The sequence below is a fragment of the Tetrao urogallus genome, assembly GCF_951394365.1.
Source record: "Tetrao urogallus genome assembly, chromosome: 2".
Taxonomy (NCBI): domain Eukaryota; kingdom Metazoa; phylum Chordata; class Aves; order Galliformes; family Phasianidae; genus Tetrao; species Tetrao urogallus.
In genome coordinates, this window is record NC_136814.1 from 48,426,958 (window position 1) to 48,444,108 (window position 17,151).

General features: G+C 36.3%; 1 protein-coding gene across 1 annotated transcript in view; it reads right to left on the bottom strand.

The window, feature by feature from the left end:
* LOC306958740 (nesprin-1-like) overlaps positions 1-17,151 on the bottom strand; it is a gene marked incomplete at both ends in the record, with an annotated part of 192,381 nt that continues 175,230 nt past the window's right edge. Inside the window, 10 exons of the mRNA XM_079550331.1 lie at positions 1-171; positions 632-790; positions 2,708-2,863; positions 3,555-3,680; positions 5,004-5,198; positions 5,964-6,198; positions 12,138-12,292; positions 13,343-13,489; positions 14,585-14,767; positions 15,892-16,096. Coding sequence (XP_079406457.1) covers positions 1-171; positions 632-790; positions 2,708-2,863; positions 3,555-3,680; positions 5,004-5,198; positions 5,964-6,198; positions 12,138-12,292; positions 13,343-13,489; positions 14,585-14,767; positions 15,892-16,096 — 1,732 coding nt within the window. The remainder of the gene's footprint in view (positions 172-631; positions 791-2,707; positions 2,864-3,554; positions 3,681-5,003; positions 5,199-5,963; positions 6,199-12,137; positions 12,293-13,342; positions 13,490-14,584; positions 14,768-15,891; positions 16,097-17,151) is intronic.

Consider the following 17,151-nt stretch of genomic DNA (forward strand, 5'->3'; position numbering starts at 1 on the left):
TTACCTGGCTGCAATAAGATCCAGAAGATGTTGCCATCTGTCATTGATCTTGCCAAGTTTGTACTCAATCTCTGATGCTTTACTCTCATGGCTGGCTTTAGCAAGTCGCTCTCCCATTTGCTGGAGCTGGATTTTGCTCTCTTGGGCTACAGCAATTTCCTCTTGATAATCCTGGATAGAAAAGTGCAATCAGAAGATAAATACTGAAAACATTTTGCTTTACATTACTAAAGGAACTATACAAAAATACCAGTGAATGTTGATGTGTTTTTGTTCTTCTAGTAATAAATGACAGCCTCTTTAATTTTTGAGTATAACTACAAACAACTCTATCAGAAGAATGGAAAAAAAAACCAACCCATCTATGAAAGTATAGTTAAACTCCTTACAGGAGTAAAGCAATTGGTTTAAAATCAAATCACTTAATTTTCTGATATCTTGGATGGTACCACCTGAAGAAAGACAGGAAAAAGCTGCACAGCAAGAGAACACAAATACGCAGCCTCACTGGAACTTACAAGCATCCATTTCAGGTAAAACCTTGATTTCAGCTAATTGAGTATTCTCTTTGCAAAACAAAAGCAGCAAAAAGTAAAAGAAAAAATGTAAGTATACATGCTCTGCATGTTACCTTTCTAAGTTTCTCGATCATTTCTTCTATGACGATGTCACCATTTTGAGAAACTTTACTTTCCATTTGTGTCAGCCACTCACAGAGCTCCTTGTTCTTCTCGCTGAAGACAGCCCACTCATTCAGTTTCTCACTAACTTGCTGTCGACGTAAAGATACCTTAAAATATTCAGAAAAAAAAGTAAATGAATTTTAGAGACAGTTGAAGCACATTGTGCCTCAGTGTGAACTCCTCTGGATCTGCAGATGAACTGAAGGCGCTTATTTCCATTAAAAAAACCTGGATTTGTACTGCAAAACTTTGTATGATTCTTTGAGAGTTTAGAGGTAAGTGTTATTCTCAGGATTCTCACAGTTCTATTGCATAATGGGAGGCATTCAAATATTAGGCTCAGTATTCTGTCTATATATTCTTTCAGAGTGTCTTTCAGGTTTCCCAGGAAGAACAAAAAAACACCCTTTTTCTTTTTTTTTTTTTTTTTTTTTACAATTTTGGCTAACTTACAAGAGCTATTAAAGCATGCCAATAGTTTCTTTTCAGTTTAAGAGATTATATAAAAAGGAAGGTATAAATGCTTGATCAAAGCAAAAAAAAAAAAAAAAAAAAAAAAAAAAGAAATACACATATAGCACAGGTTAAACTGTGCAATTTGTGCATAAATGCAAAGATGCACATTTTTTCCTGTAAATATTTTTTGCATAAGTTACTTTCTACTTGAGTCTCAATACAGTCATTCCATAGATGACTATTTCTCCTGAATCTTGTTGTTACATTCAGGGATTCCCAAGGGCTTACATAATAAGCATAAAACATTAAAATGCTGTATTTAATAAAAAACAAAGAAAAGCATTTCAATGTTTAAGAAATTGCTATAGCGGTATTATCATCTCAGACTATGAGTAACAGTCCGTCCTTGACAGATAAGGATGGAAATTGAAATCAAAGTGGTAGCAGAAGGTGAACAGCAAAGTCATCTCTGTAGTTTCAGATATTTGAACCATTATTTATTTCCTCATTCTACTCTAAGTTGTTTCTAACATTGTGTTAGCATTTCATCTGAAAAGATGAAAACTGCATCTGTTCTTTCATTAAAAAGTGTGTTCACTGACTACCATGTTAGGTTTAACAGTAGCATACATGATCTCACCATTTCCTTTTTGTGGTTCTAAACTTGATGGCAGATTTCCGGAAATAAGAAATGGTTGAACGCTGTTGCTCTAGGTTACATCCTGAAGCACTCAATACGTACAAAAATAAGATAAAACTTCTTTACTCATCTCTCTCCTTTAATCTCTTAATATGTTTAGTGACTACACCATAGGTTAGATGTATCTGTGTTGGCTCGCTCAAATGAAACTAATAACAAGTTTCTCACTGTTGACTGAGAAACATTTTTCCTATTTTGGGGATGTTTTTGAAGACTTCATGGAAAATTTATGTAAGGTAACTATTCCCATGCTAGCCCCAGACATGTGCACAGTAACATCTACTGAACTACAGAAATAACATTAGAATAATCTGAAAAACTGGATGAGGGATTCAAATCTGTAAGTGAAAAAGGATGCAAAAAATACACTGCTAGCACTATGTAGCTGAAAAATCAAACAATTCTCTTAAGATCATTTCACAGCCAAGCAAGTCACCCTTGGACTTAAAGAAACGCTGACACTAACATTTGAAGAGGTAGAAATCATCAGCAAAAGTAGAGGTATGAAAGAAATGCTGAGTGGGGAGTGGACAACATTTCTGAGCACAGCTCCTCCACAAAAGCATAGTTAACTGTATTACTTCTGTTTGCCCTGTGCTGCAGTCTCATATCACAAGCACATCTTTTTCGTTTTTTTCTTCTTAAGTTTTATATACAGTCTCGATGGTGAAGTTCAAGAAAACTGAAAATCTAAGTAATAACGAAAGGGAACGTTTCAATGGATGTTATACCTAATTCAGCAAGTGCTCAAATATGATTTTTACCAGTTTCTAATGCATTTTTTCTAAAAGACTCTATTTGCATTCAATTGTTTCTCCAAAACCTTTTTAGTTTGCATGCTCATATCAAAGCTCAGTACTATACTTGCCTGATGGCACAGCTCCTCCCACTGTCTGTGCAGAAGCTCTATACGTTCACTGAGGACTGAAATATCATCTGCACTTATATAGGTAGACAAGGACTCCTTCAGCAGAGAGAGGTGTGCAAGGTCATCTGTCCATCCATCAACAGCATTCTCTAATTCCTTAAAAGATGAGCATAAGCAAAAAGGACAAGTACAGAGATGAATATTTTTATCTCACTGAATCAAAGTCATATCTAAGCAGATCCACTATTTCAAGAGGACTGCTCCAGTCTTGTTTTAAAGAAAAAGAAAATACCAGCTCCATGTGTACCAATATTTTCAAACCTGATAGAAGATGATACATCAGCCTTGTGTCAAATATTCACAAACCAAATTAGCACTCAAATATCTCTAAAGTTCCAGTGATTTTGAGAGTTCTCTCTAGTGAAAATGCTTTCAAGTTGTATCACATTTATTGACTGCAAGGAATATAACATATAAATGGTACATAAGATCCACAACAGCAATCCCACCTCAAATAAGAATCACTAAGAGAACTGTTTAGATCACGAGCTTAAGTTTGAATCAAGAATTTATATTATAAAAACTTACAAATATTTAGTACTTCTACAATACTTTTCAGACTCTATTCTAATACCTTTGATCTTTTCTATATGCATCCTTTGAACTTTTCAATTAATACCCTGCAGGATTTATACTGTCCAAATGTTACAAGGATGGCTTCTTAGCTTTTCACAAAGATGCTTGGCTGCTTTACACAGCCATTAATGTAAAGCCTGTTAACAATGAAAGATGTTACTGCAGAAAAGCATCCAGAGATGAAGCAACAGTCAACAGAGAAGTACTTTACCTTGCAACGAATCTGTTCTGCATTCAGCTCATCATGGTGTTCTGGCAAAGGCTGAGATAGCTTTTTTTTGAATGATCTTAGCTTCTCCAGGGAGTCTGCTATACCCTTTTCAGATCTTTCCCAGTCCTGAGGGCAGAAAGTTTATTAGAACTCAGTTCAGATCTAGATTATACTTATTGTATTTAGTGGTTAGTCAAATCAATCAACATAAAGAGTGAAAACATTTCCATAATAATAACATGTACTGAAATTCTCTTTTAAATAATACTCAGAGTCTTAAAACTAGGCTCATATGTAAACTGGATTTAAAATCTTTTTAGGTTACTTTTTGTTTTGTTTTCTATTAGTTTCTATGAGAAGAAACATAGAAGTCAAGGATTCCTGTTATTGCAACATTGTCTAATTACAATTCCATCCTTTCAGAAACACCTTGAACTCTCCAAATGATTTTCCACTTCGTTTCCTGAACGCCTGGTGCATCAAAATTCAGAAAAAAAAGTTTGAAGTAGCGTGAATTCAGCTCACACTGAAGTACCTGCAGTACCTCCTCTAAATGTGCAATCTGGGTGGTAAATTTCCCTGCTTCCTTCCCTCCAAGCATCAAGTCCTATATTTTTCATTGGGACATCATATCACTGAAGTTTTCATCTCCATAGATACAAGCTTTCATGATTAAAATTTTCTGATGCAACTTTCCAACTAGAACCCGAGGTAGAAGGAACAAGACTTGAAATAGGAAGAAAAATATACTTAATGGAACTTTTCCAAAACAATACTTAATTTTCTTGTATCGCTTTGCTTCTTACAAACAAAATTAATGTGTTCATATTTCTATTAGACCTCAGAAACTGTTCTAAAAGCACTTGCCTTATTCTGTTAATACAAGCAAGTTCAATTTATTTCATATGAAATAAGCAAAAAAGAAAAATGAACAGACCAAATTTAAATCCCAGCCTATCATCTTTTGTACTTGAAGTGAGGTTAGTAGGCATTCTGAAGACTGCTTACATTAAAAAGAAGTTCAAGTCCCCCTCTTCCAAGTGCTTCACTTAAGACAGCAAATACTCAAGACACATGAAGGAGACACAAACTGGCTAAGTAGATATTGATATTGTCATGTGAGAGAATAAGACAGATCTAATTTTCAATATAATATGTATAAAGGCTAACAAGTATTGTGCAAAATAAATTACATAATTGCTTTATGCTGAAAATGATGGGTGTGGAAATATCAGTTAAAAGATATCAAGAAACATACAGGCCTACTGCAAAATATTATTACTTCTATTTTTAAATATTTTATAATTAGAGGTAGTGAAATTATGAGCTTATATAACATACATGCAATTCCTGTATTTGTACTCATTTCTTTAGAATACTTTTCTTTACCATGGTTCAGAATGAGAAACGGTGAACTTGAAAGTACAGAAAAAAAACCAATATACTTACTTTCAGTAATAAAGCAACCTGCTTCTTCTGTTCTTCCAGTTGGGTGCTAACTTTCTTCCATTGCTCCTGAATTTCTGTAAGCTCTGCCTGCAGGGCTGCTTCAGCTCCACTGTCAGCAGAGAGCAGCAATTGCTTCCCAGCTTCCACAGTCAGGATATAACTGCCTTGTTGCCTTAGGAGAACTTTCTCTTTAAGCTGCAAATACAAACAGTTTTTTTCTTGTCAACTTTTTGTCAGTTTCTTGTCAACTTTGTATTTTTTTTTGTAATGTTTTTGTAATGAGTAATTAATTACAACTCATCCTCAAGTCTGTACTTAACTAACTTTTATTTGATTGCATATCTTGACTAAAGCAGGAGTTGCAGCCCAAATGCTTTACCCTACCTTTTATTTTGCCATCATCTACTGCAGCAGATCATTAGAAAATTTCTCCAAGAAGTTAAAGACATAGAAGACTTCTTTTTCTCCTCATTCATATCAGTATCTCAACTGATCTTGAGGAAAAACAGTTCTTTGAAAACTCATTATTCTTACAAGCTTTATCATTTATATAATATCTTCCAGTTAAAAAAGCTTGAAGACACCAAGCTGCTAAATAGTTATTGTTAGCCTCACATGAAGATCACATCAGACATTCAAAGTATCTTTTTTGTTAGCAAGAAAACACTCCTCAAATTTGACATTATTGTGGCTCTTAAGACTGTTTCAATATGAGGTTAGTTACAAAGCAAAACCAGAAACAATCAAAGCTTGAGTTTTTAAAATTTGCCATTACACACCATCAAAACGTTTCTTCTGAGACTATGACATTTTGAAAGAACAACTGATATCTAATGTTGCTTTCTGTGAATCAGAAAGTCTGAAACTAATGAACTTTCAAGCACTTTTTAAATAATAAAGGTGGTTAAAAATAAAATTTAAAAAAGGATGTTCTTTCCTCTTCAAATACACTGGACATACCTGCACTTCATCCAGCAATGCTCTGGCTTGCTGCAATGGGATAGGAGCATTTCCCAGACCGCTCACTGGCTGACAGGACGTTTCCACCAGCCACTTGCGTAGTTTCTCTGCCATCTCCCTGTAGCGCTGCCACTGATGGATCTGGCTGTCAATAATCCCTCTCCTCTGCTGTGCCCGACGAATTACTCCTTGCCATTGATTACTCAGAAGTGTCAGCTTCAGATTAAATTCATCCCTATTGTAAATTAATAAATAAAAATCTGCAGTAGCTTTCATACTTTATCTATTTATTTACTGAAATTAAGTGGAGAGGAGGGAATGTGAAGTGTTTTTTGTCTGCTAATTATTAAGCACTAGAAGAAAAGCACTGAACTCTCATGACAGTTGACTGAGGATGAGAACTCCACAGATCATATACATGGATAATCAAAGGGATCCAATTATTAAGACTGAAAAAAAATCACAACTCTTTTACTTGCAACAAAAACTTAGTTCTTGCTAGATTAAATTATCCAAATTCGTAGGAGAGAATGAAGATTTCATGATTCACCCTGAGCTAGATCAAAGCAGGTAAAAAATATATGAAGGAGTATCAAGACTCTCATAACCCCCCAACAAGAAAATTCTAAAACTAAAACCATGATACCCTTAAGCAAATCCAGTACATATGCACAAGTGTTAAGACAGTCACACTCCACTGATTTCTGGAATTATATAAAACAAAATCTCTGAGACAGAAATGAATTTCTTTTCAATTACATTTATGCTTCAGGTGATCTTCTCTGAGGTATGTCCCCAGCTGCCACAAAGTGCCTGTAACTGGCTGTAAATCAATTACTGCTGGGTCTTTTGGTGAAAGTTGTTTTGAAGTTCCATCAGAAAAGACATATGTGATTTATTTGACAATACAAGACAAATCTTTATCAGAGAAGCAGCCTTAAGGCTGCTGCATTCCCAAATGCAAACACATCTACCCCACGGCATCCTAAAGAAGAGTCTTATTTAAAATCTAACTGATTAATAGTTTAACCACATTGACAGTAAAGCCTGCTTCAGAAGAGCATGACTTGAATGTTGACATCTTTTGCGACATTCTCTGTTCAGAAATCTCCCAATAATTTAAGTATTACTTCACACAGCCAGCAGCGGCAAAAAACACAACAATGTCTACCTGTCATCTACTTGTCCTTGTTCTAGGAGGTGCTGTCCATCAGAGATGATTGAATGCAAAATCTGCTGACGGCTGAACATCTCTGCCTGGAATAGCTGTTGTGCAAGAGACAAGGATGGTATTATGGCTTCTAGTAACGATTATTAGTTCTTTGAGATTTTAAAAAGTTGTTTAAAAGCTAAATAATATCAGTGGAAGCTATGAATTATGTCTCTGAGTACAACTGTGACATCAGTATTATAATTTACAAGAATATCTATACAGAGTATCTATTGCATGAACATAAGAGCACATTTTATTTTCTCACAAGTTTAGGAGTATTCTAATGCTTTCCCTTCTTAAATTTAATTAACGTTTGCAGGTTGGTGGAACAAACTTTTAATAGAATTTTATACTGTCAACAGAATTACTTTAAAACAAATGGTTGGCCAAGTTAATGTGCCGGAAATTCATTTTCCATGTTTTCCAATTTAGTTTACATTTTTTCCCACTTGCCACAATGAACTTTTTGTAATAATTTTAAAACTCCTGTATTACTTAAACATTGCTTTATTTATGACCAAAAATTATCTAATTACTACTTATGCAAACACTGCTTAGGTACATTAAACTTAAATTTATTTTTAGAAACATCTTTCCTTATTTTGGTACAATCTAGGCATCAATCGAGGACTAGACACATTCCATGCTCAAAAGGTTTTACAGAGAGATTCAAAGTCTGAAGATCAATACATTTTTTTCTTCTATTAGTAATGGTGTTCTAAACTGATATTTACCCTGCCTGAACTTAACCCAAGATTCTCCAAGTGAAATATAAACTGGCACCTGGGCAATTAGATTTTTCAAGAACACTGTATGTACTTCAGGACTACTACATGACATAGTAGTTTTTCAAAATGCAATTCTGTGTCTCCGAATCACTCAACAAGTTTTGACATTGTTATTCAATTCACGGATTTTCCTATAAAAAGAAACAGCGTTGACTAGTTTTCTTGAATATGCCTTTGATAGTGTTCTTTGAATACTTTGGCACTTGGGAATGACCAAGCCAAGAACAGAGGGAAAATAATATCTCTGTTGAGCAATTTCACCAAAACCACATACTACGGGTTTGAGAATTTCAGAAAGCTGAGTAAGAAGGAAGAAATTTCAGTTCCTATCACATCTATTTCTGTCAAGCTGAAAGAGCATGGATCACAAGAGGCAAGTTTCTAACAGTATTGTTGAAAGATTCAACAGAACATAACTCTTAGGGTAAGAAAGGAGGAAGGAAAGAAAGGAGGAGGGAAAGAAAGGATTTTTTTTTTTTTTGAGAAGATGGTAATATATTTTATATTTTGAGAAGACAGATGCAATAAATAAAAGGTTATCAAGCATGAGAAACTCTGCTTATAGAGGATGCATTCAAGTCCTACACCAAATCAGATTCATTCCTCTAAAAATCTACTCAGTCAGTCCAGTCTTGTTCAGCATTTTCATCAATGACCTTGATGAGGGGATAGTGGCCACCCTCAGCAAGTTTGCTGATGACACGAAGTTGGGAGGATTGGCTGACATGCCTGAAGGCCGTGCTGCCATTCAGCGAGACCTGGACAGGCTAGAGAGCTGGGCAGTAAGAAACTAGATGAGGTTTAACAGAAGCAAGTGTAGAGTCTTGCATCTGGGGAGGAATAATGGCATGCACCAGTACAGGTTGGGGGATGAGCTGCTGGAGAGGAGCTCTGCGGAGAGGGACCTGGGTGTCCTGGTGGACGACAGGTTGGCCATGAGCCAGCAGTGTGCCCTTGTGGCCAAGAGGGCCAATGGCATACTGGGGTGTATTAAAAAGAGCGTGGCCAGCAGGTCGAGGGAGGTGATCCTCCCCCTCTACTCTGCCCTGGTAAGGCCTCATCTGGAGTACTGAGTCCAATTCTGGCTCCCCAGTACAAAAAAGACAGGGATCTCTTGGAAAGAGTCCAGCGGAAGGCCACGAAGATGGTGAAGGGCCTGGAGCATCTCTCCTATGAAGAAAGGCTGAGTGAACTGGGTCTGTTCAGCCTTGAGAAAAGAAGACTGAGAGGGGACCTGATCCAGGTCTATAAATATCTAAGGTGGGGCGGAGTGCTGAGGCTGGACTGTTTTCAGCAGTGTGTGGAGACAGGACAAGGGGAAACGGCCGGAAACTGCAGCATAGGAAGTTCCACACAAATGTGCGCAAGAACTTCTTTACAGTGAGGTGACGGAGCACTGGAACAGGCTGCCCAGGGAGGTGGTGGAGTCTCCTTCTCTGGAGATGTTCAAGACCTGTCTGGATGCCTACCTGTGAGACCTGCTGTAGGGAACCTGCTTTGGCAGGGGGGTTGGACTCAATGATCTCTGGAGGTCCCTTCTAACCCCTACAATTTTGTGATTCTGTGATACTTGTTCTGTGCATGCACATAAAAATACATAAAAATGAGATATTCTGTTATGTGGGACCACTTGCAATCCCAATTTCTTCTCCTATGCAGATTGCTATCAATAAAGAAATAGGAATTCAAAGAATCAGGAAAGGGGGGTAAGCATTGGAATACACAGTACCTGAACACTGAGGGAAAAAAATTTGAAAATGTATTGGCAAGCAACTCTTTTTTTCTTTCTCTACCAGCACTTTTGCAAGTACTTGTCTCAGTGCACTAGCACTGTGTAGGAGTCTCAAGTACCAAGTACCAGGTTTGCAGATGGACATCTGGACAATTGAACAAGAATGACTACATGGTTGTCCTGAAAGAGTTATTTGACGCACATGCCACAGTTAGCCATGATATTTGGAAAATGGTTTGAAAATTTCAGTAGGAAGTTATTTGGAAATAAGGCCACTGATACAGCTGTAATCCTATTCAAATAAATACTAGCAAAATTAAGAGTCAGTACTGGAAAGCTGGTAACAGAACTGGATGCATCCTAACATCCATTCTGGGAATACATGTGGAAACAGTATTCTCTCATTATCTTCAAGAAAGCACAGAAAAACAATCTAGAAAATCCTCTCAAGAAATTTAGATTTGAAACTCTTTCAGCTGGGAGAAGTGGAAACTAATTTCTTCATGAGCATCAGAAGACACTGCAAAGAACACTGACCATGAAATATATTGAAATTACATAAAATGTCAAAAAACTTTGTGTTAAAAACAAACAAAACATTTTTTGTTGATGAAATGTAGCATTTAGCGAAATGGATATTCCTTCTCTACATTCTGAAAAGTGACTCTACATAGCTGAAAGAAGTAAAGCTTTTTCAGACTGCCTGAGTAACACTCATCTGAGTGAAATGTTTCAGCTAGCTGAAGCAGAACCAGGTTTTAACAGGGAATTAGTATAAGATCTCAAAGTATGTGCAACTGCATGCAAAAAGATCCTTGCTAGCTCCTTTCAAGAATTATAGCTGCGATTGAACATAACAACAGTAGTAAATAATAAATTTCTGAACATTTAAATCTCAAAAAGAGAGACATCACAAATTACAAAGATTCACCATCCAGTTAATGCTGGTGGCACTGAGATGAAATGAAATGGATAAGATTTGCAAAAGCAAATGCAGTTAAATGCTAAAGCAAATGTATAATGAAGTAAGCAAAAAAAGATTGTGAAGTAATTTCTGCTATCAAACACCCATCCAAACACTGTCAGATATAAGACACAAGGGGCAAAAGGACATGACTCCTCTGTGATCTTTCCTGAGTATCTTGGTATTTCAGCTGAAAAAAATGTGGGAAATGAAATATCGTTTGCCACATGGGAACTTTGGTATGAAAATTGATTCGTGTTACTTAATGTTCACCAAGATTCCTGGCAGTAACAATGTGGAGAAAAAATGTGCACTGCTCGACATCACCAAAGAATCTGCTAGGCATTCTTCTTTTTTCTCTGCAGCAAAAGCTAAGCTAGTTCTTAATCTCTTGTAAAAAGTCTGCAAACAACTCCAGCACAGAGGAAAGATCAAATCAATTTGCTCCAAGAAAACCCAGAACTGCTTCCAAAAGGAACACAAATGGAGGCAGCATGATGAGTTATATATCTCAGTTTTTGACAGAAAAGTCTTCCTTTAACATGTTTTTCAGATGCTGCGTATGTTGGTAACTTAATGGCAAATGAACAAAACCAGAATAAAACGAAAGAACAGAAATATCCAAGTAGGACTGAAGGCAAAGGGGCAAAAAGTGTGAGGATAGTTATATCTTATGAGAAGACCAATAAAGCATTGATTCCTCTCATGCAAATCAACCTGAAGCACACCACGTACAGAGGACGAGCATTTAGAGAAACAGCAATATATTGTATAAAAAAGGCAGACAGAAAACCAAGCCCTCCTCCTAACTGGCTAACACTGATATATTTGCATGCCGTTGTTTTTAAATTAAGATATATTCAAAAGATGATAGGAACGTAATTCAAAACCTACTATTATACTACTCCACAAAAGAATGCGAGTTCCAGTTATGTATAAATTGAATATTGATGTACTCTACATGGTTGTAATAGTGCATAAATACACACAATGACTTGCCTCATGTGCTCTCTGTTGCTCTAAAAGACTCTGGTAGTTTCCTGAAATCTCTGCTGCCAGCTTCTGTTCAGTCTGAACTAATAAATCCATCCAAGTTTCACATTTCTCCAAGAATGTCTGCTGCTGTAGCAAGAAAGACTGCAGCTTACTGGAAAAAAGAAAGATGAATCCAGGTGATGTCTCCTGTTCTCACACACAGAACTGAGTCTTGCAATGAATTTTCAAGCAGTGAAAACAGCGCTGCTTTTTCACAGCCAGTTGCATGATTTATTTATTTAGGTAACACTAAACATATATATACATATATATAAATTCTTCCTGCTCTTGTCAAATTCTGATTTGTGGAAAATCACAACTCACTGGCTTCATTCTTTTCTCTTAAGTATACCAGAAGAGGAGGATTGTTTAATTAAAAAGTATACTTTTTAGCTACTATAATTTAAGAAAAAGCTATGCAACAGTCTATAGCTATTCCCACCTGAATCTCTCTGTAGTCTGAGACGAGATCAGAGACCACTGCCTGTTCAGGTTCTGGATTCTTTTGATTTCTTTATCATTCAGAGGAAGCCTGTAACCCAGCTCATTAAGACGGTCCAAATCTGGGGTCATGCTGCTGAACTTCAACATCTGACTCTGCAACAAGCAATAAAAGAGATAACAAGGAGATTTGATAATTACACTACTATACTACTATAGACTGAGCTAGCACTCAAATAAATTTGGAATGGCCTTGGTTGCCATTAGGCAGCAAAGTAACTCCTATGCCAGGGAAAAAATTCATTTCCAGTTTTCTGCCTCTTTAGTCTCAGACCAGAAGAATTAAGATAATGCTTAAATAGGAAATGAGAAGTAAACTCAAATTTTGCTTGCATATATTGCTAAACTCAGAATATATGTCTCACAAATGCAAAAGTAGAACAGTGCCTGAAGCAAGCTTTTATCCTTGTTTCTTAACCTGAATGCTAGGCTAGCAAATCCACATTGAATTTATTCACCCTTTCAATAAATAAATAAATAATGTTTTACTGTACAGAAATATCCAAATCGTTAATTTAGGAAAATGTACATTTATTAGCATACCAAAAGTGGAATAACATGTATATTTAGTTAATTGCAAAAGAAATGTTAACTGAAGATTAAAATGAAAAAATATCAGCCTAGATAGCAAAAGCTATCAACTTTCTCTCAGAGCCTCTAAAAGAAAAAAAAAAACAAAACGCCAAAACACAGAGATTAAGAGCTTAGAGATATATATTACATTGTACACAGTACTCATCATAGTTCAGTCTAACAAGATACCAAAAAGGAATAGATGAGTTGGTTCTTGAATAGCATACGAATATTAATGAGTAAGGAACTTTGTACATTCAAAATAAGTTGAGAAAAGAATAAAATAATGGAACATCCCCCCCCCACCCCCCTCCCAAATACTAATACTTCCACTCGCATTTTTGATTTGATATTCATTTTTATCTAAAGAGTCTGCTTTTCCTTTTCTTCTTTGTCCAGAGACATTGCAACAGTCACTTCCTGGCTGCCATCAAACTTCAAATTCCTCAGTCTTACTTTGCATGAGTAACAGTTCCTTAATATGTATAGAGAGTACATATGATATTTGTGCATACTATATGTAAATTAACCAGGCTAACATAAAAGAAGAACAATTTCTCATTTGTTACTCACTTTGAGTTCCTCCATCCTGCTCTGTATTGCTGAGAGATCAGATGCATGACCAGGATCCTGTCCTTTCAGTTTTGCTTCTGCTTCTGTTACCCAGGTCTCAAGATCTTGCAGGTTCTTAGCAAACGTTTGATAGTTCAGTACACCAGCCTTCAATCAGAAATGTCCCAGGATTTAGTAACTTAAGCTACATATCATCCAGATTGCTGTTATGCTCCTGATTATTCTCATTATAGATATGCAGCTATAATGAGATGTATTTGTAGCTATATATATATACAGCTATATAGGTGACAACAGGCTAGGAGCAATTGCAACTGTTGCACAGCTTACAGACTATAGATATGTTGTTTTTTTAAAAAAAAATAAATTATTATCAATTTATCATAAAGACTTTGCTGTAATGCCTGTACCAGGTGAGAAAATGAGATTTTTGATCATTGCAAAAAGGCAGCATTTCAGTACAAAGACTTCCTTATTCTAAGACAGATAATCTTCTCTAACTTCCTTTTATAAAAGTACTTCCTCAATTTAATTTATTTTGTGAACAAAGAGAAGCACTAGTTTCTGTTATTGAAATTTCAAATCAAAAAATCTGCCTTCTGTTTTGTTTTGTTACATTAATGATCACATTCTAGACAACCCTGAATTTCTTGGCATATCCTCTGTCACCTAAACAGAAGCTACTACCTTATTGCCTTCTCATCCATATAATTCCCTAAAATGAACACGTTCTGCTACTCCATCTGTGTACTTTAGTGCCAAGTGACAGAAGCAATTAGCAACATCTAATGTACAGGCTTTGAGACAAATCATAGGTGTCAGTATGGTCACCAGTGTTAGTAGGAATTACTGCTACACACTTGTTTTGAATCTTCCATCATTCGTTTTAACACTAAAGAACAAGCTGGGAAGAGAGGAGTCTGTCTGTGGGAAAGCAGTAGTGAATCCAGACTATAGCACTACTATTGTCTTCACAAAGAACGTAGCCTTGGCATTCCAGATACATGCATTCCCCTGTGAGATTTGCTATCCACTTCCCAAAAAAACGTGGACCTTCTTACAAGGTCTCTGTATTTCACTTCAGCATATTTTCTACTTTCTGCTTTGGCTTCCAGGAAAGTCTGGAAAATGCAGATGAACAGGTAACATTACTCTCTTTTCCCAGGTGGCTTTGGGTAATCTAGGTATTTTCAGGATCAACAGGATGAAAAGGTGCAAAAATTGAAAGCACTATCTGCATACCTGAAGTACAGTTTGTTGCTTGCATAGAGCTTGTTCTAGGGCTAATAGATTCTGGTTTAGAGACAGCTGATCAGACTGTATAGCTGCTGCTGCTGAGGCCTCCACCCGGCTTTTTAACTCCTCTCCCAGTTCCTGAAGAACAATCAGTGAATCCTGTGCTGTCTTTATATCAGCAAGAAGGTCCTGCGGCAACACAATGAATAAAGACATGAATAGTTAACCTGACACTCAGCCCATGCTATTCTGTCTTATTATAAAGAAGAAACAAAACGAATAAACACCACCTTTGCATAAAGAATTTATATTTACTACAGTATTTCAATCCAAAAATGTCCACTGGTACTCTGCAAACAAAGGAAATGATATACAGAATTAAAATTCTTGAATTATGTATGTGCAGAGGAACAGAAAAAAGTGACTGTTCAGCTGTCACTGAGTAAGCCAGAGTTAATGATGAGGCAACACTTGTTGAAAAGTATACTTCGGATTTACTGATATGCTGGTCCTAAGCAGTGGCAACTCTCACTGTGGATCAACTGAGGTCTGAGTAGGTCTCCCTTTTTATCCTTTTATGAATTACCAGGAAAGATTAAATATTAACTTTTGTAAATTGTGTAATGTAATGGATAAAGAATGTGACATCATGACAAAGTAAATATCAGACTGAACTATCAGAATTGCCGGTCAGGCAGATTATAGCAGCAAATGTTCAAAATTTTTCTCTTTGCAATTATTTTTCTTACCCTAAGACAAATACAATTTTAATTTTTTAAAAATTTAAAATTTAATTAACCAAAACATATCAAAATGTAAGTAATCACAGACAGGAGATAAACTATCCTACTGCTCTGAGACATATTTTTGAAAATGGAAGAACATCAAGGAAGAATGTAAATGACATCCAGAAAACACCTCTCTTTTCATTCAGAAAAAGTGATTAGCCTTGACTAGTGGAAATACAGACAAAGGCTTCTATGTTTCTGGCTACAGTAAAAAACTCAGTGGATTTGGTGGAGAGCTAAAGCAAGAAACCTTTTGGTAAGTGGGGATTAAGACTAAATAAGTGATAGAAGTTATCCATCTTCTCCAGAGAGATGATTTCAGAAAAAGATTCTGAAAAAACAAAGCATCAAGCAATAGAGGTTTGGGTAGTAGAGGTAAAACTCTCTCTTGCAAATATGAGATCCTTCAGCAAAAGGAAATAACTTTGTACGCAAGCTTCCAATACATCAACTACATTGTTTAGTAACTGTTTTGACTTTAAGCTCACAGAGATGTGAAAAAGCGTAAAGCTTAAGTAAACATACATTGCAGTCTTGAATCCAGGTGGTTACTTCATCATCAGCAATTTCTTTACTAGTGGCACTCTTCAACAATTCGTTGGTCTGATCTTCTCGTAAATGGACAGTAGAAGAGCACTGCTGGTAACAGTCCTTGTACCTCTGCCACAGCTGAAGGAGACCTTTACTGGAACGTAGTCGCTCTGCAATCTCTTGCATAAGGTTATTCCACCTGTTGAAGAGATCAGACAAGTAACCCAAGTTAGTCCATTTATACCTGCCCCACTTCTTTGCTGCTGTTGACTTAGTGTTGTGGCTTTTCAGAAATTTGGTAATGATCCAGATTATCAGACATCAGGGACAAAAAAGTAATCAAATAAATATGTTGATATGACATTCTGACATATTATGCTAGGTCTGGTGCTGCATATTAACATTTGAGGTCAAAGATTGATGGCACTTTTTGAAGTGAATCTTCTGCTATTTTCACTTGGCACAGTTGGGTTTGTCACAGAAAGCCAGTCACAACTGGCCATGAACTGCAAGCACCAGATTCCATCAAGGCCTCAGAGGCCCAAACCAGGTGTAAATATGAAACCATACATTCTGCAGCAGTTTACTCCCAAACTCTCATAGAACTGTTCTAGATTATGTAGAACATAAATTCATAAACCCCTATTCTAATTCCTCTTTGAATTACTGGCTCTATTGGCACTCTTTAAAAGTTACTTTCTCAAATGTAATGTTTCTGCCAAATTTTCTTATTATTTAATTACTAAGGGACATCACAGTATTTTCAATTGTAGATAAAAAGGTCAGTGAAGTGATTTATTTATTTTTTTTTCAGTCATTACTACCGGTTCCATTAAATCTTTCAGTATCATTTCTTCACAATTTCTATTTCCAGTACAGGATGAACCAAAGGAAGTTAGGTATGATTGGAATGGACTGCCCAGGGAGGTGGTGGAGTCACCGAGCCTGGGGGTGTTCAAGGAAAGACTGGATGTTGTGTTGAGGGACATGGTTTAGTGGGAGCTATTGGGAATAGGTGAACGGTTGGACTGGATGATCTCTTAGGTCTTTTCCAACCTTGGTGATTCTATGATTCTATGATTCTATGATTATGTTTTTCCAAAAAAAACCCAAACCAAACCAACCAAACAAACAAAAACAAACAAACAAACAAACAAAAACACAAACAACAAAATAAACCAAACACCCAAGCCCAAATTCGACAGTTTTCCCACCCAAATTGGGAATTTTTAATCTTGGAATTCATTTTCTGTA